The sequence below is a fragment of the Bipolaris zeicola genome (assembly GCF_000523435.1).
Source record: "Bipolaris zeicola 26-R-13 unplaced genomic scaffold scaffold_181, whole genome shotgun sequence".
NCBI classification, from domain to species: domain Eukaryota; kingdom Fungi; phylum Ascomycota; class Dothideomycetes; order Pleosporales; family Pleosporaceae; genus Bipolaris; species Bipolaris zeicola.
The window spans coordinates 1-21,432 of NW_006912230.1; the positions used below are offsets into that span (position 1 = coordinate 1).

Sequence of the window (21,432 nt, forward strand, 5' to 3'; positions counted from 1 at the left end):
TACGTAGATACCTGTAAGCCTCGTCAGCTTGCACGTCTTATATAGCCTTCGGGCTGACACAGGACGTAAAACAATAATAATAATAATAATAATATAGGATAGACTATAAGAAAAACGTAGCAGAACAATGACCTCTACATATTACGTTCTGAGTAAGCTATAGTAGTGTGTAAATGATAATTCAAAATCTTTGACTGCCGCTCTAAAGTTTTCGTAAAGAAAGTGCGACGAAATAAATGCGTAGCCTGCTGGATATCAACCACATGATGAACATTTCTGATCGCAATGACCCTTGGATCATCACTGTCCTCCAATTGCGCCCACACACCTTCAGGCAAAGCCTCGAGCAACCCAATCGTCTGTTTCCAGTACCTCGGCTTGCATGGGAAACACTTTCTCAATCAGCAGCTTGTGTACATCTTCGTCCTTGTCCAAACACAGATCCTTGAGGACGGTAAGCTTGTAATCCAGATCCGCAGCCTCGCGGACGGTTGATAACACAGCGCCTGCAGTAGCCACGCCACACAGCACGAGATGGCCCACACCGCGCCCGCGCAGAATGGTAGCTAGGTCTGTGCCAGACAAGGCGGAGACGCGACGCTTGGTAACGAAGACCTCATCTTGGCCAGAGTCGGCTCCGTCTGCTTTGGGAGGAATGGTAAGCTCGTCAAAGAGGGCGACGGACTGATCACCCTCGACAAAGACGTTGGCGGGTACGTTTTTGAGCCGCTCGCCCATGTTGCTCGTTGGGTTAAGTTCTGGTCTGCCGGCCCGGAAGGCAACCTTCACATGTACAATAGTGATGGGTGGCTTGTTGCTAGACTTGTTGGCGGAGCGCACGGCTTCGAGCAGCTTGGATGCTTGGCTAATGTATGCCGGTGTCTTGTCTGGGAAATTGCCCATCATGATGCCCTTTTGTATGTCGAGCAGGATGAGGGCGGTGTTGCTAGTTGCAAAGGAAGCCATGATCGTAAGTGTTTAATGAAAAATGATGTGGCACAAAAACTGTGAACTGATGGTATTATGGGTGCGTGCCAAATCAGGAGGGCGTGAAAAAGCTATGGAGTACAATTCAAGAGTTGCAGTTGAGCGTTTTATCTGCACAGCGTCCACTGGTGAGGCACGACATGGTGGCGTTAAGAGCGGAGTTTGGGGCACAAAGTTCGGAGCCGACTCGGCTGACGGGTAGTTGGCGCCCAAGTACTAACCCCCGGGTTTAGGGCTATGGTGAATATTCCACGGATAACGAGGCTATATGGCATATGCAGCGAGACTATATAACGATGATATCTCTTGGCGGCGATGTTGGTGGTTGGGCATGTGGGGATGATTGAGGTCATCGACTATATGTACATGTGTATAGAGGAAATCAAGTAGGCGTCAGAAGAGGGCAGACGTAGATGACGCATGTACACAGATATGAGGGTCATTCTCTTGAATATGGAACATCGTGTATGCGTACCTTGGATCATTAGGCGTAAGTCGCCAGAGGCTTTACTGTTGGATACCGGCATTCAGTGCAGAGTGGTCAGGGTCCACATGAGCTCAGCCGTCAGCCGAGCCGAGAAGCTGTGAGCCGACGACACCTCTTGTAAACACCCCATATGCGCGCGCATACTGATCTCCAGCTCCGACTCAGTGAATGACATCGGCGATAATGGCAGAGGGAGCCAGCAGCTCGCCCGGCCGGAGCACGCGCATGTCGCGCAACGCAGCCTGCACCCACTGCCGTACCTCCAAGGTGCGCTGCAACCCCAGCTCCATCGCCGGCCGGCCATGCCAGCGCTGCACCAAGCTCAACCTCTCATGTGTCGTCAATCCCACATGTCGCCGCACCACACGCAAGAGGTTAGTTTGTTTCCTGTCTAGAGGATACTTTGTCCTTGTCAGGCGTGGTCTTCATCAACTGACATGGCACATCGGCAGCCAACTTGACCAGCTTGCCCGCGAGGTGCAGGCCATCAGGGAAACGGTGGTGGTGGATAGCATTAATATTGCTAGACAGCCGGCACTTCAAACACCCTCTAGTCCAAGCACCTGGTCACCCAGAGTACAGGGTGCCAACGAGGCTTCGTCGTCCAGTGTTACACCGGCTTTCTCTGCCGCTGCATCAGAGCACAATAGTCGTCATGGTGACAACGCTGTCGTAGTCGACGATACACCAGTCGACTCGACGGCAGTGCCCAGCGTACACAGGGCGCTCGACTCACAACCCTTTACTGGACCAGATATTGATGAGCATTTCAACATGTACGCATGTCTCGTCATGTTGCGTTGCTGCAAATTGAACTAATCATAGCATGCAGCTACTTTCGCTATTTCCATCCCCACTTCCCTATCCTTAGCCAACGTGACCCAAACAAGTGTTACGACACAAGCCCTTTTCTTTTCTGGGTCATCGTTCTCATCTCTTGCCGCCGTCGACCCACAAACACCAACCCTGCCACGATCCGTCTTCTTGCAGAGCACGTTAAGCATGAGACTGATGCCGCTGTTCCCAAGGTGCCTCAGCCTCTCGCTCAACTACACGCCATACTTCTTGTCGCTGCCTGGGGTTTGTATCCGGGTGTTCGTTTCATCAATGATCCGGCCTACTGGCTGAGTGGCATTGCCATCAACTCGTGCCTGCTGCTCGGCTTCCACACAGCCTCCGGCAGACACCCGGAGTACAACCATGTCACTCTCGGTACCATTTCATCTGATATCGAGGCTGCTGTTACATGGGTAGCGTCTGCTATCGTAAATCGAAGGTACATTCCACATATGCGTTGCCAATAAGACTCTCTTAACTGACTAACCTTGGCAGATTATCAACCAACCTTGGCCTCCCATGCACAGCTCCAATGAACAAGGCCACGTTGAACGTGATCCATGACGAAGCTAGTCTTCTACCCATCAGCTTTCGCGTACAGCTCGAATGTCAGGTCTTTATGGACAGAGTCAATAAGACGCTAGGCTCTTCTCTTGAAGAGTCCAACGGAGTACCGTATGAGTTAGTCCGAATGTTCGAGGATGAATGGGTCGCAGCCCGAGCACGAATCATCTCCAAACACACGGGTAAGCCATCGTATCCTTTTGCCAGTGTTATGTAGCTGACTACCTACGACATGCAGACCCAGTATTATCTCTCCACACCCTATTTGTTCTCCTCGAGGTTCAGATGTACTATTTTCTCCCAATACCAACCCAAAACAGTCAATCGTCCCCCGCCGTTAGCTCACTCAGCGGTAGAGATAATCTCCCTCCCTCCATCGAAGCAGACATTCTGCGATGCTACACTACGGCATCAACCGTCATCACCAGAGTAATGGATCTCGACAAGACGACAGATCTTCTGCACTACCTCCCGCACTATACCATACGCCCCATTGCACATGCCGTTACCGTCATCTTCCGTGTCATCCGCTCTGATCTGCCTCTGAGACACCTGCAGATCGTCGTGCCGGAAGAAGCCTCTAAGTTATCCGCTCACACTATCACAATCTCACGCCGCATCTCAGCTGTTGAAGGGGATCTGGCGTGGAGACTCGCACGGTGCGTTGAGCTGTGGGACACGACAAGCGCACCATACATCGCCGCCGCTGCCGCCAGTCGTTTCAATGCACCAATTGGTAATGAAAACGAGAACAACAACAATAGCGACCAAGCTGGCTCAGCTGGAGCTAGTCCAGACTATGAGCCTGTACTCGTTGAGATGTTCCGCCAGCGCATGGTAGCAGCTTTAGGATGGGATTTTATGATCCGCTGGAAAAGCAAGCACGGCCCCGTGCATATGGGACCGTATAAGCCACACCCTCAGACGCAGACCATGGGAATGCATGTCAGTGTGGGTGAAGCTAGTAGTCACATGCAACATCAGCAGCAGACGCCATCGACAAGTTCTACCGGAACTAGTGGTCCTGACGGTGGTCCTGCTAGGTTCCAAGTGGTCCAGCAGGACCAGCAGCTTTTTCAGTCACAGCAACAGCAACAGACCGGTATGCCAGGGAATGTTAGTAGCGCGACGGTGCCGCCGGGCGAGACGGAGCCCTCTCTCTCTTCTACGGGAACCACAGGTACAGACTCTCTGCTTGGAACCGACTGGGGATTTCTCGACGACTTCATCTGGGGGTTCGATAGTCAGGATCCGTAAGCCGATCTCTGAGACAGACTTTGTGACATGGAATGCTTATCACAGGCGAGTGCTTATTACAGCCGCGGCATCAACATGTCTGTCAGATCCGAGCATTTCAGAGAGATGTTGGGGCCTCAAGTGAGATTTCTCGATCCTTTATGTCGAGACGCTTACGTTTGTGCATCTGACTGGCCAAGGCAGAGAGGTGGGGCGAGTCAACCCTTCAGTCAGCATCCTCGGTATTGTAAGACGGGTCGGCCCGTACGTAGTAATAAAGTTTGTTGGATCTGGGAACTGCGATGCTGCATGCCAATCAGAGAGCGTGCGGAAGCTCGTTCGCGCCTTGGCCAAGCATTGGCTTACTGTGGGGGATTGCGATATATCGTTCCGGGGTCTAAGCACCGCGTTGCAGGAAATCATGCGGTTTGTATCAGTGGTTGGGCAAAACGACGAGAACATCGAGCAGAGTCACGACATCACAGAACTTGATATGGATCAAGCAGGCGAGAGACAGGATAAGCTTGGATGTGAATATGACTATGTCTTTGGTCTATCTGCATTCTAGCGAGTGACTTATGCTCAAAATTGAATGCAAATGTTGGTTCAGTGTGCGTGCACCGCGACTTAGGAGCCGTTTTCTTCATTTTCCTGGACAGCTTCCTCCCTTTTGGTCTTTTCTAAGGCCTCAGCCCGCTGCCCCCTCTTCTCCTCCCGCTCCTTCCGCCACCCCATGCCCTTCTTCAACAACGTCCAAAGAGTTAGCGGAGACGCAACCATACTAATCCCCGCGAGAATTGTGAAAGCCCATCCACTGCCCACCCCGTCAATCATGGGCTGAATGGCGGCACTCGCGCCAGCACCCACTAAGCAGCGCGTAAAGTTATTACTCGCTGTCGCCGCGCTCGCAGCCGTGGGGTTCATGTCCACAATGAGCGTGCTGACGACATTGCTAAACCCAGTCAATCCTAGGCCCGCGAGAAACAGCATCACGCAAGGAACGGCGAGGTGCGTCCGAGCGTGGAGAACCCAGCCCCAGACCAGGACCACGCAGGTACCCAGGATGAGGGCAGGAACACCAACCTCTAGACGCGCGCGCTCGATCGGAAACGAGGAGAGATCCTGTTGCCTTTTGCGCTCATAGGGGAGGCCGAGGAGGTTGCAGTGTCGCCGGAAGTTCCAGTCCAGGCTGCGCCCAGCAACCTGTGAGCCTACTATGGTGCCCAGGCCGAGCGGGAGGTAGATGAGCCCGGTCTGGAGGTCGGTCAGGTGGTAGATTGAGGTGAACTGAGCGGGTATCGAGGTCATGATGCAGTAAAAGTTTGCGAAGATGAGGCTGCTGTAGAGCAGCAGGAAGGCCATGTTGGGCTGTAGGAGCAGCATAAGAGCGTGTAAGGCCTTGAATTTGTGCTTGGTGACGGCTGGCTGCCCAGGAGGCGATGGCCCAGTACCTGCGTGCTCTTCGTCCTGTCCATTGCTCTGCGCCTGTTGCTTGCGACTCGATCTTGTCGCCAGCACGTCCTTGCCGACCCGCCAAAGCGACCTGTGGACAATATGCTTGGGCTGAACGGACCCGTCACCCACAATCCCACGACACGTCTCGGGCATCCACACCACAAAGGCAACAGACAAAGTCCCGCACATGATGGTTAGGATCCAGAAAATCCACCGCCACCCAAGATACTGTGCCAGTGTGCCACCCAGAACGGGACCTAACGACGGCCCTAGCAAGACTGGCGTCGACATGTAACTCACGTATCTGCCGCGTTCGGCCGATGTGATGATGTCTGACACGACGCCCTGCGCCAGAGCCACAGTCGTGCTGGAGCCTGCAGATTGCAGCATGCGCAGTACGAGCAGCGCTGGGTAGTTGGGTGCAAGTGCACATCCGATATTAGCTGCCATGTACACGACAAAGCAGAACATGTAGGCTGGTCGCCTACCTGCTGAGTCGGCATAGGCGCCAACGAACATCGGCGTAATACCCTGAAATATCTTTTCATCTGTTAGTCAGCATGCTGGCGCACTTGGAGGTCTTTGTATGTAGAGCATAAGTGGTTGACTGACCATGTACGTTGTAACCGTCAGATTGATAGCGGAATACGAGACTTTGAACTCCTTGGCTATGGCGGGCAGTGCGGGCAGGTAGACTGAGGCTGTCAATGGCGAGAAGAAGGCTGCGGTGGCAGAGGCCATGACGATGCCGAGCTTTTGACGATGGGTGAAGATGGAGAATGGTCTGCTCTGAGTCTCCACTTTTGACATTGTGTTTGGCGTAGCCTCGACATCTCTTGGTGGTTGAATCCCATTTTCGGTGTTCGAGCGTGTGTCTTCAAAGTCACGATCCGGTTGTGACGTAGGCTCGGTCTTGCTGTGTGTTGTTGTTGAGTCGATGCTTGCTCTTCTCGATACTACTGATTGACTGCCAGATCGCACTGTGTCTGGTGGTTGCGACATAGTAGTAACTATGTGAGTTGAATTGAGCTTGGTTGCACTGGTTTCTGCAAGACGCAGCGTTTGGCTTCTGGAGCGGTGCCATTTGGCTGTTCAAGTAGCATCTCGACATCGAGCTTGGCGGGCAAAAAGACCATGATGCGGCTCTTGTTCGCGGTGTAGCTTCGGAAGCGACATCGGCTGAGAGTGTCACATTTCGGCTCAGTGAGCCGAGGAGGTAACCGCCGATGCTGGGCTTGTCGGCTCACGGTGGTAACCGCGGACTTAAGGAACTAGGTGATGTAGCCTATTTTTCTATGGAGTAGTATTCGGTATATCTCTAATCTATAGAAAAAACCATCGGTCAAGAGAATATCATAGCTTGTAATAGGAGTCATATGAGAAAACTTTCCAGAAGCTGAAACCTTGAGTACCACATAGATAGTTCTAAAAAACGAAGAAATTTGTTCAAGAGTTATATGGATATTGTCCCTTAATACATGATAAAAACACTTTCTATATTACATCGGAGAGTCTACGATGCAGCTGTGGCTCCGCGTGACTTGACCTCAACTGGCACTAATTTCGAGCGTGAAGCAATATCCACGCTCAGCTGGGATAAAGGATGATTTGCGAGTAGCTCCAAAAGTGGTATGGAGCTTTCCAACTCCCGTGCAATCCAGTTTCGCACATCGACTGCCACAATCGAATCTACACCACATTCTGTAAGAGACATTTCGGAATTGAAGTTTCCCACGGATACGCCAGATCTGCTTGCTAGGTAGCCAAGTAGCCCATTGCAGATGATACTGGCGGCATCATCTGCTGATTCCGCAGATTTTAGAGCATCTTTGACAGACATACTGCCGTTTGAGATCTGCTTTGTCTCCGCGGTGACTTCGGCTTCCGCTGCATGCCGCCGGAAATGTGAAAACATAGGATTGCTCATTGCAGACAAGGAGCGGCCGCTTCTCCATGTGCCCAGCCCTATCACAGTCTGCGTTTTGCCTCCTCGTCCATAAGGCTGTACAATCGCGGATCGTATGAGCGCGAGCAGTAGCTTTTCACCCGTCATACTGAAGCCTTGATCTTGCATGGACTTGGAAAGTTGTTTATTTTCTTCTGAGGCGAGGTATCCGATTCCTGAGATTGCGCCCAAGTCCAAAGTAACAGCGGGGAGCCCTTGGGCATTGCGGAATCCCGAAAATGCATCCAAAAAGGTGTTACCGGCAGCATAGGCAGCTTGGGTAGTGTTTCCGATAATACCGCTTATTGAGGAGAGCATGACAAAGAAATCCATGTCTTTTGGCAGATGGTTGTGTAGATTCCATGTTCCATTTACTTTGGGACGAATGACAGCATTCCAATCGTCCAAAGTCAGTTTTTCCAGTAGCATATCCTGTCTTTATTTAGTACGAGAAGTCAAGATGAGAAAGGAACACCTACTCGTAACACCATTGCACCTTGGATCACACCACGAATCGGTGGCATTTGATTCGCACATTCTTCAACCAGCTGGCGAACATGGTCAGCGTCGCTTACGTCGCATTTTTGAACATGGACTTGAGCGCCCATAGCCTTTAAAGCATGAACTGTATCTTTAGCTTCCTGTTTGGTCATACCGCTTCGGTTCGCAAAGATGAGATTCTTAGCCCCACGCTCAACCATCCATGATGCCGTTGCTCGGCCTATACCACCTAGTCCACCAACAAGTAAATAGGACGCGTCAGCGCGAAATAGTTGATCTTCGGTAGTGGTGGGAAGGACCTGATAATGTAAGCTCCAGATGAAAAGTAGTTTCATATTGCTGCGCACTAACCTTGACTCGATCACTAGGATTGAAGGTAAGAACCACATGGTCGGTATTCTCGTCGTCCGTCAAACGCTCAAACGCCTGACTTATCCCTTCGCTGTTAAAGAGTTGTAGGTTGGGTATCGTACCGCTAAAGGAATCGTTCGAGAGTAGTTCGATAGTCTGGCCCCATATCGCATCCGCCAAGGCTGGCCTTTCTTCCTGAAGTCGAGAAAAGTCTAGCGCGCTAAAACTCGTGTTCTTCCTAAAGTTGGACATCTCAAGGCGGGAGTTTTCAACAAGGTCCTGAGTACTGAGTTCGATGAATCGACCGTACGGTGCTATGCAGTCCCAACACGTTTGTAGAATTTCTCCAGAAAGCGTGTTGAAAATCACATCCATTCCGTGACCTTGCGTGTTTGTGGCCAGGGCTGCAACTGAGTGCTCTTCATTGTTGTGAACAATTTGATCCTTGGGGAAGTGGAGGGTGGATTCCATGAAGAGCGCGTCCTTGTCATTGCTCACTCCAACGTATACTTTAGCACCACTTCTGTCACAGAGGTCTATCAAGGCCCGGCCAATGGGCGTCGCAGCCGATGAGACGAAAACTTTATCCGCTTTGGAAACATTAGCAAGTCGGTACATGGCATAATATGCCGTACTGTAAGCGGTAGGATATGTGACTGCAATCTCAAAAGGTACTCCATCCGGTATCTTCTGGAAGGAACTTGCTCTTCCCTTGTATGAGTTTGAGATGATATTCGATACTGCGCCGAAGACACGATCACCCTTCAATAAGTGTGATACCTGGCCGCCCACTTTGACAACGACTCCGCTAATGTCTTGGGTGAGGATATCCACACTGCTGCCAGAGACTAGCGTCATTGCCTTTACTTCGATCTCAATTTCATTCTCTTCCAACTCTTCATCAATGGCGATTTCCTGGAAAGAAAATGGTTCTTGAGAATTAGAACGATCACGCAGACAGAATACAATGCCCTTGTGATGCAATAGTTGAACCTCTTTTGCCTTAGGTTTGAGATAGGAATCGAGCGCCTGATTCAGGGCATCGTCCACTGAGAGACGAGGAATGGTGACGACGCCTTTCCTCTCAATGTACTCGCTCTCAGCCATATGCTGCTGTTCTGTTCCTAAGAATGAACGTTTGAGAATGGTGGATATCACGCTTGCGACATCCTTCTGCGAGAGCTTGTCTTCGTTGTCAAGGTTCAAAGTAACCAGTCTTGCTGCACCATTTTCAGTCCTTGCTGTCCTAGCAAGTCCGGTGAGCATGCTGGATTCCAGGTGAGAACCTTGACCCCTGCCTGAAGTAACCCACAGTAATTTGTCACTCTGAGTGAAGATCCGCTTGATAGCCTCGAACTGCTCGATTGAAGGACTACTCAACAGTTCTCCAGAAGGATCCCACACAATGCGTATCTTTTCGGCAGGTACGACATCGTATATGGTACCTTGCTGAATATTTCCAGGCTCTAAGCCCAGTATACTGGTCAGGTAGCCTGTGTCAATGGTTTGATTGTGGTCTTCGGCCATGACTATGATTTCAGGAGTAGCGGGGTTGAATTCTTGGTTTGGATGAACCGTGAAGAGCGAGCCTCGTTCTACCCTTTCACCTGAGTCATCTAATTCAATAAGCTTACGATCCACAAACCCAGCTTGCTGTAATGATGTTTTCCACTGCGAGAGGGCTGGGTCTTGGTCCATTGTAACTTCATGAAGCACGATAAGCCTGCCATCCGGTTTTAGTAAACTTTTGATATGATCTAAAGCTTTATGTGGGTTGTTGGAATCTGCTAACGAAGCGGACACAATAATGACGTCGAATGACTTTAACTCAAAATCCGGCGTCTGAGGACCAAGATCTAGATCTAGCGTTTTCTTAGTGACCAAGTCGTAAGGAAGATTTGGTACATTGCTGACGAGGGCCATCTTGTTTCCTTGAGCATGCGCTAATGTGTAGGCCCTGCATCTTTGTTTGGCGGCGCTATTTCCGACCTCTAGCGCCTTCAGGAAAGATAGTGTAGACCTGCTTGATGCAGATATATCCAATACGGAGATTTCGGGATTCTTAAAACCTAGTAGGCGTATGTATTCTGCAGCAGAGTGAGGTATTTGCTGAGCATGTTTTAAGTCTAGGAAGTCTACATCCGCTTCCAAATCGAGCGTGTAGGCGACGTGACGGTTGTCAACAATGTCCTCTTGTTCGATCGGTGTTGGGAGAAACCTCCAATCTAGCTCGGAAAACTGCACCACTGGCGCATTGTTGTTATCATCTGTTACTGTGATATCTGTTTTCATCATTTGATTGTCTCGTGTTGAGATGACAGCATTAGCCTTCAAAAGATGACCGGCCTGGAAAGGCATATCCGCAGAGATGAACAGATTGGACACGAAAACTGGAATGGCAGGGTCCTGGAGCCATCTTTCGGCAGAAAGTGCACCAAATATCGTATGCAGTATAGCGTCTAGAGTAGCCGGGTGTATCACATAAGTGTGTTCCTGATCTGAGGGCATGGTAGTTACTGTTGCAGGCAGCCGTAAAACTCCAGAAAGTTTATCCGGAGAAGAGCGAGCCTCGACCAGATTTTGGAAGACCTCGCCATAGTCAAGGCCAATACTGGAGAGATGCTCATAAAACTTGGGCATTGGAAGGATGGTTCTGAATTCCTCCTGTGTTGCTGATTTAGGTAAAAGATGGGTTTCTCCAACACTCTCTTTCTGTCGGCGGTGCTGCACAGAAATGAGGCCATGACAATGTTCCGTCCAGTAGTTATCATTTGTTACTGAATATATGTGAAACTCGCTCCAGATACTGGAGTAGCGTTTGGAACTATCTCGAATTGGCTTCAAGGTCAGTATCGTCTCTACGGATTCTTGCTCAGGCAAAAGAAGCGCGGTCCCGATGGTGACTTCACGAAGCTGATAGCCGGAAACTTGCTTGGTGAACTTTTCCTTTGACCGCTGAGCAGCCGCTTCTATAGCCATAGCAATGAAACCTGCTGCCGGAAAGACTACGCTGGACTGAATCTTGTGTTGTAAGAGCCATGGTATCTCTGAAGTGCGAAGATGGTTGCGCCAGCTCAACTGTAATGGATCTGAGTTCTCATCGCGCACTCCCAGTATATCCACTCTTGGGAAAATTCTGTTCCGGAATGCTTTGCTGCGCCGCGGTTCAGCCCAGTATGAGGTGGAGTGATTCCAAGTATAGAACGGTAGATCAACCAGGACAATGGCACTGTGGCCTGCTGCGGGCCGATTCATCGCTGCAAAGTTGATCTGATATCCGATCGCCGAAAGTTTCCCAGCTAAATCGAGAACAGTCCGTGCAGCATCCATCTTTCGCACTAGGGCTGAAGCGTACGTAATCTCTGCAACTCTCAGTTTTGGATCACTCTGGATTGTCTCTTTGATAGGCCCGGCGAGAGCCGAATGAGGCCCAATCTCCACCAAGAAGTCTACGCCGTGTCTTTTGGCTTGTCTTCTTTTGCTTTGAATAGCAGGGGCTAAGCATAGCTGACGAATAGCATCCGTAAACTTTACTTGGCAGAGCAAGTTCCTTACCCAGTAGCTTGGACCAAGGTCGTCCGCACCGACCTCACGGCCGTACACTGACGAGTAAAACCTCGCTCCGTTACCTTGACGCGTTCGTATGCCTGCAATTGCTTTGGCATATTCTTCTGCGACAAGCTCCATGTGGTGCGAATGATAAGCAACTTCGACAGCAAGCATCCGCGCGAATATGCCTTTGGACTCTAAGATCTTTTGTAGTTCAGCAACTGCGGATACATCTCCGGAGATAGTGACACTAGATGGGCTGTTTGAACATGCTACTACAGCCTTACCAGACTTGAGTTCAGCAAGAAATCGTGTTGCATCTTCCTCGGATAGTCCGGCTGCCATCATGGCCCCGTTAGCTTTATGCTCTTCTTGCATCCTGGTAGAACAAACGCCGCGGTGATATGCAGCAGTCATTGCATCTTCTAGACTCAATGCGCCTATTGCATAGGCCGAAGCTATCTCTCCACTTGAATGACCGGTCACTGACGCAGGTCTGATGTTCCAAGAAGCGAGCAGTTCCACCAAAGCTATCTGAACTGCGGAACACATTGGTTGACTGTACAACGCTTTGTTAATCTTAGATACCTTTGGGTCCATCGTAATCTCCTCCTCAACGTCGAAAGGTGCTCCAATCGAACGTAGGTATTTTCCAATTCTGCGAATTGTGTCTTTGAACACTGGATAGACTTCCAAAAGCTCTTTGGCCATCCCACACCATTGAGCTCCCTGTCCGGTGAAGACGAACCCCAATGTCGGATTTTTCAAAGAGCGCGAAAACTTTATAGGTCTAGAAAGAGCGTCGATTAATTCCTTGAGAGATGCTGCAACCACCGCAGCTCTCCAAATAAAGTTTGTTCTTCTTTCATTCAAAGTGAAGGCGAGGTCGTCAAGGAACTCAGGGTGCCTGGATATACTGCGCTCGTGAAGATGTTTGACTAAAGTTTGAATTTGTTGTTGAGCCGTAGGCTCATCAAAGACACTCAGCGTAAAAAGCTTCGGATGACTGTAATTTGGAAATTGATGATCAATGAGCGAAGCTCTATTCTCATGAGCGAACGCATCAATTGGCCTTGAAGCAGTATCTGCTGCTTCATACTGATAACGCAGAAAATTTGTTGATCGTTTGTAGGCGTTGGAAAGACCGCGTGAAGTCAGGTACGTTCGTGTCGACTCCAGAATAACATGGGCATTGGAACCACCGTATCCGAAACTATTGATTGATACACGTAGTGGTCCTGGCGAATCCCACGATTGCACTTCTGTAGCGACACGCAGTTTCCAATCCACAAAGGGAATCCTGGGGTTTGGTTTTTCGAAGTTTTGATTTGGTAAAATGACTTCTTGTTCCAGCATTAAGACAGCCTTGACCACCGCGGCAATACCACTAGCTCCTTCTAGGTGGCCAAGGTTGGACTTGATAGATCCTATTACAAGAGGTCGATCTTCAGGACGATTGGCGCCGCAGAATGAATTAGTCAAGGCCCGCAACTCTAGAGGGTCTCCAGCAGCGGTACCAGTACCGTGCGCTTCCACTATGCTAGTGTCAAGTGGATCCAGGTCGGCCATGTGATACACATCTCTGATCAGAGCTTCTTGGGCTACTGGATTGGGTAGTGTGATACCAGATGTTTTACCATCCTGATTTGAAGCTGATCCTCGAATGACAGCTCGGATCGGATCACCATCCTTCAAAGCGTCAGCAAGTGGTTTAAGGAAGACAGTTCCTACACCTTCACCGCGTCCGTAGCCGTTTCCACGCTCATCGAATGCATAGCAGCGGCCATCAGGCGATAGAAATCTGCCCTTGTAAGTATATTTATCTACGTTAGAATTACTCTTCCAACTGGACTTACTTCATCATGCTCATGGTGGTCATAAATTCGTGGTTCAAGACCACATTTACACCAGCAGCAATTGCTGAATTGGCCTCTCCTGTCCGGAGACTCTGGCAAGCCAAATGCAACGCTACCAAACTTCCAGAACATGCGGTATCAACTGTGACACTTGGGCCGTGAAGGTCAAAGAAGTACGACAACCTATTGGAAACCATTGCACGAGATTGACCACTATTAGTGCACTGGTACATTGGAACAGATTCTGGATCTCGAGTCAAAAGGTCCGTGTAATCTGTAGCGAAGGAACCGACGAAGACGGACGTTTTCGTTCCCACAATCTTCTCCAAAGGTATGCCACCTATGAAATGAGTTAATTTTGCCTTGTAATTATGGTCGATTTCTTCTTACCGTTCTCCAGTGCTTCGTACGTGCTTTCTAGAAGCAGTCGTTGTGCTGGATCGAGTGCGGCGGCCTCTTCCCTTGTCATGTTGAAGAACGGCGCGTCAAACTTGGAGATATCATCTTGAAAGAAATGCCCATATTCAACATTGTGGGACCCATGACGTTGGAAGTTAGGGTGATAGAATGCTTTGTTGTTCCATCTTGATTTCGGAATCGCTGTTCGTGATTCCTTTTTCGCGCAGATCATTTTGAAGAGGTTCTCTATGTTGTTTGCCGATCCAGGGCCTCGAAATGACATACCCACGATCGCAATAGGCATCGATCCGTCTGCTTTGCCATTTTGATCTATGCCGTTGCTAGTGCCCAGGTTTCCATTTAGAAAGGGTGCCATTATAGCAATGGAAGAGGAAAAGTTTGGGTCCGAACTACGAAAGATGTTCTATCCTAGTAGCAAAGCATACATGAGCCTGAAACTTTGGCTGAAATTACTTTGGAATAACCAAATTCATGCCTACGTGTGCGCTTTAGTAGTGTCTCCACAGGTAAATACTCCCGGGACATTTTCCGTGAGCCGCACTTAATTCAATATATTCAGAAGATCTCTCAATCACAGGGAAGTTGTTGACATGCCGATAGGCAAGAAGAACTTCAAGCATAGCTCCGGACATCAGGAAAACTCCCCGGTGAGAGGCTTTAATTTCTGATATACTTCTAGTAAGAACGAATTCCGATTCTACTTATCTATCCAAATTACGATACATATAATTATCAGCGCGTTGCCACCAACACGATCTTGCATTCCACATCGACATTCGGTTAAAAACTTCTCAACATGCATTTCAAACTCGCAGTTCTATCTACTCTCTCTGCTTTCCAAGCTGCAGCTTTGGTAACGGATAGGTCCAGTAACGACCAGAGGCCTCTTAAACCTGAAGTGGCTACCACTAAGAATCAACCTTTCCAACTCTTAGTTGACGATGGCTTTTACTTCGGCAATCCGAGCACGGATTGCAAGCATTCCTCGCAGCCTTACATTTATCAACAGTACACTCGCTTCACTGACGACTATACCTATCTTTCGACAATGCTAGCACCAGATGTTGATTTCACGGTCGTCGGTCATCATGCACTTTCTGGTCATTATCACGATTTCAAGCATTTCTACGTCAATGCCTTTTATAGGCTTGGTAGCTGCATCACGGAAGTTTATCCTGAGCTTTTCAAGCTTACTTTGTTGACTATCCACGGAGGTTGCAACGAGGAGTGGAGCGTACAAGAGATACGAGGTCAAGGACGAGCAAACAATGGTAAGTTGCTCCCTTGCCGTTCTGATCTCATTAGTTATATGGCAGCTAATGTCCAAATTTGAAAGGCCGGGATTTCGACATCATTAACGTGTGGGTCACGAAGTGGCACAATGGCCGAATTGTGAAGGTCCGCACGTACATTGATGCTGTTGAGAGCATGATCATGCTCAAGGAAAACGAAGTTTGGACGAACTCCTCTACCGAAACTGAACATACAAGCTTTCTGCCTGGTCCAAGAGGCATGCCAAATATGGCTGCTCTTGGTGAATTCTTAGCAAAGGGTGGACACTACTAAGCTCTTGTAAAACTTTCTGATCAACGCTATAGAACAACAGAGAAAGACAACATCATGCAAGAAGCTTGAAGAGATTACGGGAGTGTTTTTGTGGTGCAATCTTAGTCTAGAAGCCATTTAAAGATTGCATTTGACATAACCCTTATATATCACAGTCGTTCAAGTTAATTGATCTCTTCATTACTATTTTAGTTCTTCGGATTCCAGGTGACATAACTGTACTGATCTAGGCAATAAGAAGAGAAGATAGTATCCTCCAGTTTATATAGCTACGCTAAGTTTAGGATAAAGCATACCTACCTAAAGGCTTATTACGTAGCTTTCGTCCTATTATCTCATAAAATCATGTATGGTTCTTATTATAAGAAGGTCATTTTGGTAGTGCTTTGACTTTCAATATAAAAAGAGATCTTTTAGTACGTGATTAAATGGTTGGTGGAACTCGTGGGTGGGGAAGTCTCAGGGCCTAGCATGCGTAGAACTGACCGGCTAACTTTAAAGTCTTACCGGTGCTTTTGTAGCACCGGAATATTTTACCGTCTAAACTGTTAAGAAATATGGACCTATCTTGATATCCCGAGACACTTATCTGCCTGTACTAAAAGTAGTCCAACTTAGCCAGCCATTCTCATAAGATCTAACCACCCGAAAGTCCCCCATCTCAACGATCCAGACATTTGGACTACAGTTCAGCCTCAAAAGCAGGGATCCTTACAAATCATAACCCATACCCCATCGCATCATGTCATGCCCTGATTGTTTTCGAGGAAGTTTGCATACAAATCTGGGTCAGTCGACTAGCAAGGGTAAGGTGCTGGATGTCCACGGCCTTACATGCTACGTTGCTTTGCCTCCGGTACCGATAGCCAACAAACCAGAGTCCACGATAATATATCTTCCGGACGCTTTTGGCTGGCAATTTATCAATAACCAGCTCCTAGCAGATGCCTACGCTAAAGAAAGTGGCTTTCGGGTCATTATACCAGACATAATAAATGGGGGCCCTTTGAATCCAATTGCGATGCAGCTTATGGACGCGGTTTCAGAGCCTGTAAAAGGGTTCAATATTCGGGGATATCTCAGGAAAGGATCCGCGCTCGTTAAGTTGCTAGCGATCATTCTCCCATTCATGATGCGTTCTAGCGCATACAAAACCTATCCAAAGCTATTGGAATTCGCTCGCAAAGTCAAAGCCGAGTTGCCAGGTGGTGCGAAATTGGGTGTAAGCGGATTCTGCTGGGGAGGCCTTCCATCAACATTGCTATGCGCAGAACCATTGGCTAGTTGGTCACAGGATAGGCTTATTGATGCACATTTCGCAGCTCACCCGAGTCGACTAGATGCACCAAAAATGGTCGTTCAAGCCATCGGAAAGTTCAAGGTTCCATATTCGTTGGCTGCTGCTGCGGAAGATCCCATTCTTACGCCTGACAAGATTAAGAATCTGAGCTCTACTTTGGAATCTTCTTTTGGACCTGGGAATGGTGGGAACGGGTTTAACTATGAAATCGTGGTTTATCCTGGATGTCAACATGGTTTTGCGATACGCGCGAAGGAAGGAGACGAAGATGCCGCTATATGCGCAAAAGAAGCTCAGGCTCAAGCTATTCGATGGTTTCAGCGATGGCTGTAGCCCTAAACCTGAATCACGTGTCACATCCCATCTGCCTGGCAAAAAATCATTGCAAGGTCGTTGCCACAGCAGCTCATATGGAGTACAATGTATATCAGGGTCAATGCTCTTGCTGTTGAATTTTACAAGCTCTGCTTTGCCTGGACTCTACTTTTAGCAATTGTGAAGCTGGTTTAATTTTACAACGTAACCATAGTTTGAATCAGGGGCTAGCCTAACCTCACACCGGCAGTTCCAGGCTTATATAGGCTAAGACGATAAAAATTGGCCCGCATTAAATTTGGCGAACTTAGGACATATACTTCCCTACTCAGTCTATTTTGCCCCTCACACATCCGCATCCGCCCGATATGCTTTGGCCTCATTATCGTCCCATTTCTGCTATTGGGCCCGACAAGGAATAAACCTTCAACTTATTGTCACTTATGAAGAAGCACTTCATTGGTATTGCTCATAACAAACGTCTAAATTTTCACCTGCGCCACTAGGAGAGTCAACTTTTCCATCGTCTCTACTAGCGATGATTCGCATGCGACCACAACATCGTCCTTACTTGTTATGGTGTTATCACCAAATGCCAAACAAGTGTAGCTCTCAAGTAGTTCTCCAAGTCTGACCAAGCTGCGGCTCAAAAGAACATGCGCTAACAACCTTGCATCGTCCCCTTCTAAAGAAAGTTTCCCGAATTTCATCATACTATGCGCGCACACAGGGTACGTTGTACCCGTCTGTGTCGTGGCAGTGGCCCCTTCTGCTGATGAAGTGCTCTCATGCGGGTGTGCATCAAGTCTGTTGCCGGGAGGATCGAACTGCTTTTCTGAAAGCCCGTAAGCCTTGCATACGGCCGTGTACAAGGTAAGCAGTCGCTCCGCAGCTGTTGTTATTATCACCAGGGTGGTGAAATCGGTGCGACAGCGTTCGCAGCCAATGATTTCAGCCCACTGATCAGAGACACGTGTACTGACACGCAATATGCTTTCAAAGTCGATTTGCGTTTGTTTTTGCAACTCAGGGACTGCTTCAAAAGCAGAAAAAGAGCAACTACAGGGTTGATTCATATTGACGTTTTAAGCTGTTCAATAGCTTGCTGATTCGCGTAAGCAACTTACTAGGCTTAAATAGAAATAGAAATATTACTTGAAACCATACCTAGTTGATGATTCCTTTATTACTGAATTGAATGAAGAATGGCCCTGCCGACGTTTCTCGGAATACTTGAACCAAAACTATGTGCTACCGGAAACTAAATGTAGCCGGGAACTATACGGCCGAGCTAAGACATGTTGATCCCAAGTGCTGTCTCCAGCCAGCCAGCTTAATTCCTATCCCTGGTCTTTTTGGCCGAGATTCAGTTATAGGAAGCTTTGCCGAGCTTTTAATCACCTTGAGCATCAGACCCTTACATAGCTCTTCGATACTGTTCCTGGTCGCCTGATATTTCTACTACGATGTCTATGAAGCTGAGTTCATGAAGATTTTATGTCCGAAGAATCTGCAGCCTTGACCTAGAAACTCTCATCGGAATGATAAGATGTATAACTAATGATATTGCACTAAGCGAAATTGGTGGTTTTCCGTTTCTGCATACGCTTCTCTATTTTTACACAAGTTTCTCAATCCGCTATCTCCATCAAAAATATCACGCCACAACCCCTCATTATCGACGATAACATGCCGAACGTACCAAAATTACATACTATTCTGTATTTTAGCATTGCTTTTATACAAATAAGGCTATCTAACACTAAGCTTCAGTGGCGTAAAATATACCATTACAGAAGGCTATCACGGGAGGATATCGATGGTATTGGCAGTAGGTAAGCCTTGGGACAATCTGATGACTATGAATAGTCAATTAAAGAGCAAATAGGTGTATAGAACCATGAATCCTGTTAGCAAGAGCCCTCAAGACGGTCTCTCGGGAGGCCCATATATCCGCTCAAGCCATCTGCTGTTCGAATGATCGTGTTCGGACCTCTGTACGCATTGGTGTTAGTCGACGAAGATCTTCCTTTACAATTACTTACAGAATTTCAAAGCTAGAGGGAAATCTGTCTTCTTCTTTTTGGATCCGTAAGCCTCGTCGACGATCAGCAAGGCCTATACAATGAACGAAACCGTGGAAGAGGCGGTATTGAGCTGTGTAAACAATATCGAATCTGCGCTTGCTCGCCTTACCATGCTGATCAATATCTTCCAACACCCGACCCCGCTGCAGGCTGTCTGAAGGAAGTTTTACAGAGCAACCGTAGAGGAATAGGTGGATTTGTTGTGTTTCAAATTCTTTACGAACACATAATATTTTAGCACAGTAATATAGCAACGACGATCATATCTAAAGTGGGGTTTAGCTCTGGCAATTAGGCCCCATGTAACCAACCGTAAACATGTTATGAATGAGGGGATGTCACTGTACATTTGCACTCACTACCGCCTTGAGCAGCGCTCATCGATACTACTCATAATGCTTGATTAACTGTCACCTTCAATATGCTGAAGGTGGGTCGATTGCAGCGCAATTAATTACACAAGCTCACGCCTTACCCAGTTAAGAGCTATCGTACTATAGCTGTGATAGCAAATGCAGTAAAAAGGATGATTAGCGAACATTATGCTAGATTCGCCACTAACCAAGATGATGCTTCAGTTAGCTTGTCTGGAAACAACAGCTCATTGGAAGGTGATGGATTAAGCACCACAAGTACGGAGTGATGCATCTAGCCATGGCGCGGAAGCGGACTACGTACGCCCGGTTGCCCGCTGTTCCGCGCAGTTCCGCTTTTACCGTTATCAGCAAATGCGCAGTGATCCAGCCATAGCTCGGGAGTAACCCACGCATAATCCCACTTTTAGTGTCACTGATTGAGACTACGATGGTGGATAATTATACAGAACTGGTGGTAGATCGCTCCTTGTTGCAAGGAACCCCGTATAAGCTTGCGTAAGCTTTCTTATATGCTAGACTAGTAAGTTTCATACTAGAGGTACGGACTTAGGGCCTGTCCAGCAAATCTATTCCACTTCCCCCTCTACTTACTATTATATTCTTAAATCTTTTATATATTTACTATAGCTACTAGATTTATAATATATTACTAGGTTAAAAGTTTCCTGAGTTAGCTAAAGCCCTACTATTACTAAAACTTAACGCCTATAATAATACTAGTGATATCTTACTTAAAACTATATATAACTTATTTCTTGAATATTAAGTATTTTTATAAATACTAGTACTTTATTTATTATCTATATATAGCTCTATAAGCTGTTACATAGTTAAGCTTTAAGTTAATAAGCGACTCTATACTCTTTCTTAGTATCTATTACTCGTTAGTTTTTGTAAGACGTTAAGGGTTATTAGGCACGGGTAGAGTAAAACAATAGCAGTCTTGAGTAAACGGTCTGTCTTTTACGTAGACGAACAGCTACTAGGCTTAGGTAGTATTCTCCGTGCTTATATCTACTTTGATAAGTCAGATATGACTAAGATAGGCTAACAAGGGTCAGATTGGCCCTAGATACTGCAAGGTGGCCCAAGGAGGGTGAGCTCCTGACAGGTTTTAATATATAGTTAAAGCTATTTATCTATTCTTAACTTTTACTATAGTTATTATACTAGATATAGGACTTGTTTATATATTATTTTATCTACTACTAAAGATACTTTTTAGAGTTAAGATCTAATAAATACGCTAACTAATTAAGTATCATCATATAGCTACTATATTTAGTATTAGTATCTTTTTATATTATTTTCACTATACTATATTAATCTAATTTATATTTATCTTACTATATAGCTTACTATACCATTTATATAATACTTTTTTACTTATAGTTACTTTTATAATTATATAAGTCTTTTATTTTTCTTTTAAATTTCAAAAGTATCAATTTTATTCTTAGTAACTACTTTTCTAATTAGAGTATCTATCAAAGAATTAAATAATATAGTAGTTCTAAAGAAAACTTCTATTGTTACACGGGGTTGGGATCTATACTTCTCTTGCCGGGTCCCACACTAAGGCCGGTGAGCTTTACGCTA

General features: G+C 47.3%; 8 protein-coding genes across 8 annotated transcripts; 3 read left to right on the forward strand and 5 right to left on the reverse strand.

Moving 5' to 3' along the window:
• Positions 1-330: 330 nt before the first annotated feature.
• Positions 331-966, reverse strand: COCCADRAFT_104919 (uncharacterized protein; the record flags this gene model as incomplete). Its single annotated transcript, XM_007717466.1, has 1 exon — positions 331-966. One exon carries the CDS (start codon positions 964-966, stop codon positions 331-333), a length of 636 nt encoding a protein of 211 aa, XP_007715656.1.
• A 691-nt stretch (positions 967-1,657) lies between these two features.
• On the forward strand, positions 1,658-4,132 carry COCCADRAFT_39667 (uncharacterized protein; the record flags this gene model as incomplete). Its single annotated transcript, XM_007717467.1, has 5 exons — positions 1,658-1,848; positions 1,927-2,250; positions 2,307-2,750; positions 2,807-3,057; positions 3,114-4,132. 5 exons carry the CDS (start codon positions 1,658-1,660, stop codon positions 4,130-4,132), a joined length of 2,229 nt encoding a protein of 742 aa, XP_007715657.1.
• Positions 4,133-4,738: 606 nt separating this feature from the next.
• On the reverse strand, positions 4,739-6,376 carry COCCADRAFT_104922 (uncharacterized protein; the record flags this gene model as incomplete). Its single annotated transcript, XM_007717468.1, has 2 exons — positions 4,739-6,106; positions 6,179-6,376. The coding sequence occupies 2 exons, from the start codon at positions 6,374-6,376 to the stop codon at positions 4,739-4,741; spliced, it is 1,566 nt and encodes a 521-aa protein (XP_007715658.1).
• Positions 6,377-7,079: 703 nt separating this feature from the next.
• COCCADRAFT_7843 (uncharacterized protein) lies at positions 7,080-14,543 on the reverse strand (the record flags this gene model as incomplete). Its single annotated transcript, XM_007717460.1, has 5 exons — positions 7,080-7,943; positions 7,991-8,311; positions 8,364-13,713; positions 13,769-14,108; positions 14,159-14,543. The coding sequence occupies 5 exons, from the start codon at positions 14,541-14,543 to the stop codon at positions 7,080-7,082; spliced, it is 7,260 nt and encodes a 2,419-aa protein (XP_007715650.1).
• Positions 14,544-14,984: 441 nt separating this feature from the next.
• Positions 14,985-15,754, forward strand: COCCADRAFT_104925 (uncharacterized protein; the record flags this gene model as incomplete). The annotated part of the gene is made up of 3 exons (XM_007717469.1): positions 14,985-15,041; positions 15,102-15,459; positions 15,525-15,754. 3 exons carry the CDS (start codon positions 14,985-14,987, stop codon positions 15,752-15,754), a joined length of 645 nt encoding a protein of 214 aa, XP_007715659.1.
• Positions 15,755-16,496: 742 nt separating this feature from the next.
• Positions 16,497-17,387, forward strand: COCCADRAFT_104949 (uncharacterized protein; the record flags this gene model as incomplete). Its single annotated transcript, XM_007717470.1, has 1 exon — positions 16,497-17,387. One exon carries the CDS (start codon positions 16,497-16,499, stop codon positions 17,385-17,387), a length of 891 nt encoding a protein of 296 aa, XP_007715660.1.
• Positions 17,388-17,851: 464 nt separating this feature from the next.
• On the reverse strand, positions 17,852-18,445 carry COCCADRAFT_28987 (uncharacterized protein; the record flags this gene model as incomplete). The annotated part of the gene is made up of 1 exon (XM_007717462.1): positions 17,852-18,445. The coding sequence occupies one exon, from the start codon at positions 18,443-18,445 to the stop codon at positions 17,852-17,854; it is 594 nt and encodes a 197-aa protein (XP_007715652.1).
• A 341-nt stretch (positions 18,446-18,786) lies between these two features.
• COCCADRAFT_28988 (uncharacterized protein) lies at positions 18,787-19,837 on the reverse strand (the record flags this gene model as incomplete). The annotated part of the gene is made up of 5 exons (XM_007717463.1): positions 18,787-18,839; positions 19,072-19,083; positions 19,158-19,228; positions 19,415-19,610; positions 19,816-19,837. The coding sequence occupies 5 exons, from the start codon at positions 19,835-19,837 to the stop codon at positions 18,787-18,789; spliced, it is 354 nt and encodes a 117-aa protein (XP_007715653.1).
• Positions 19,838-21,432: the final 1,595 nt, after the last annotated feature.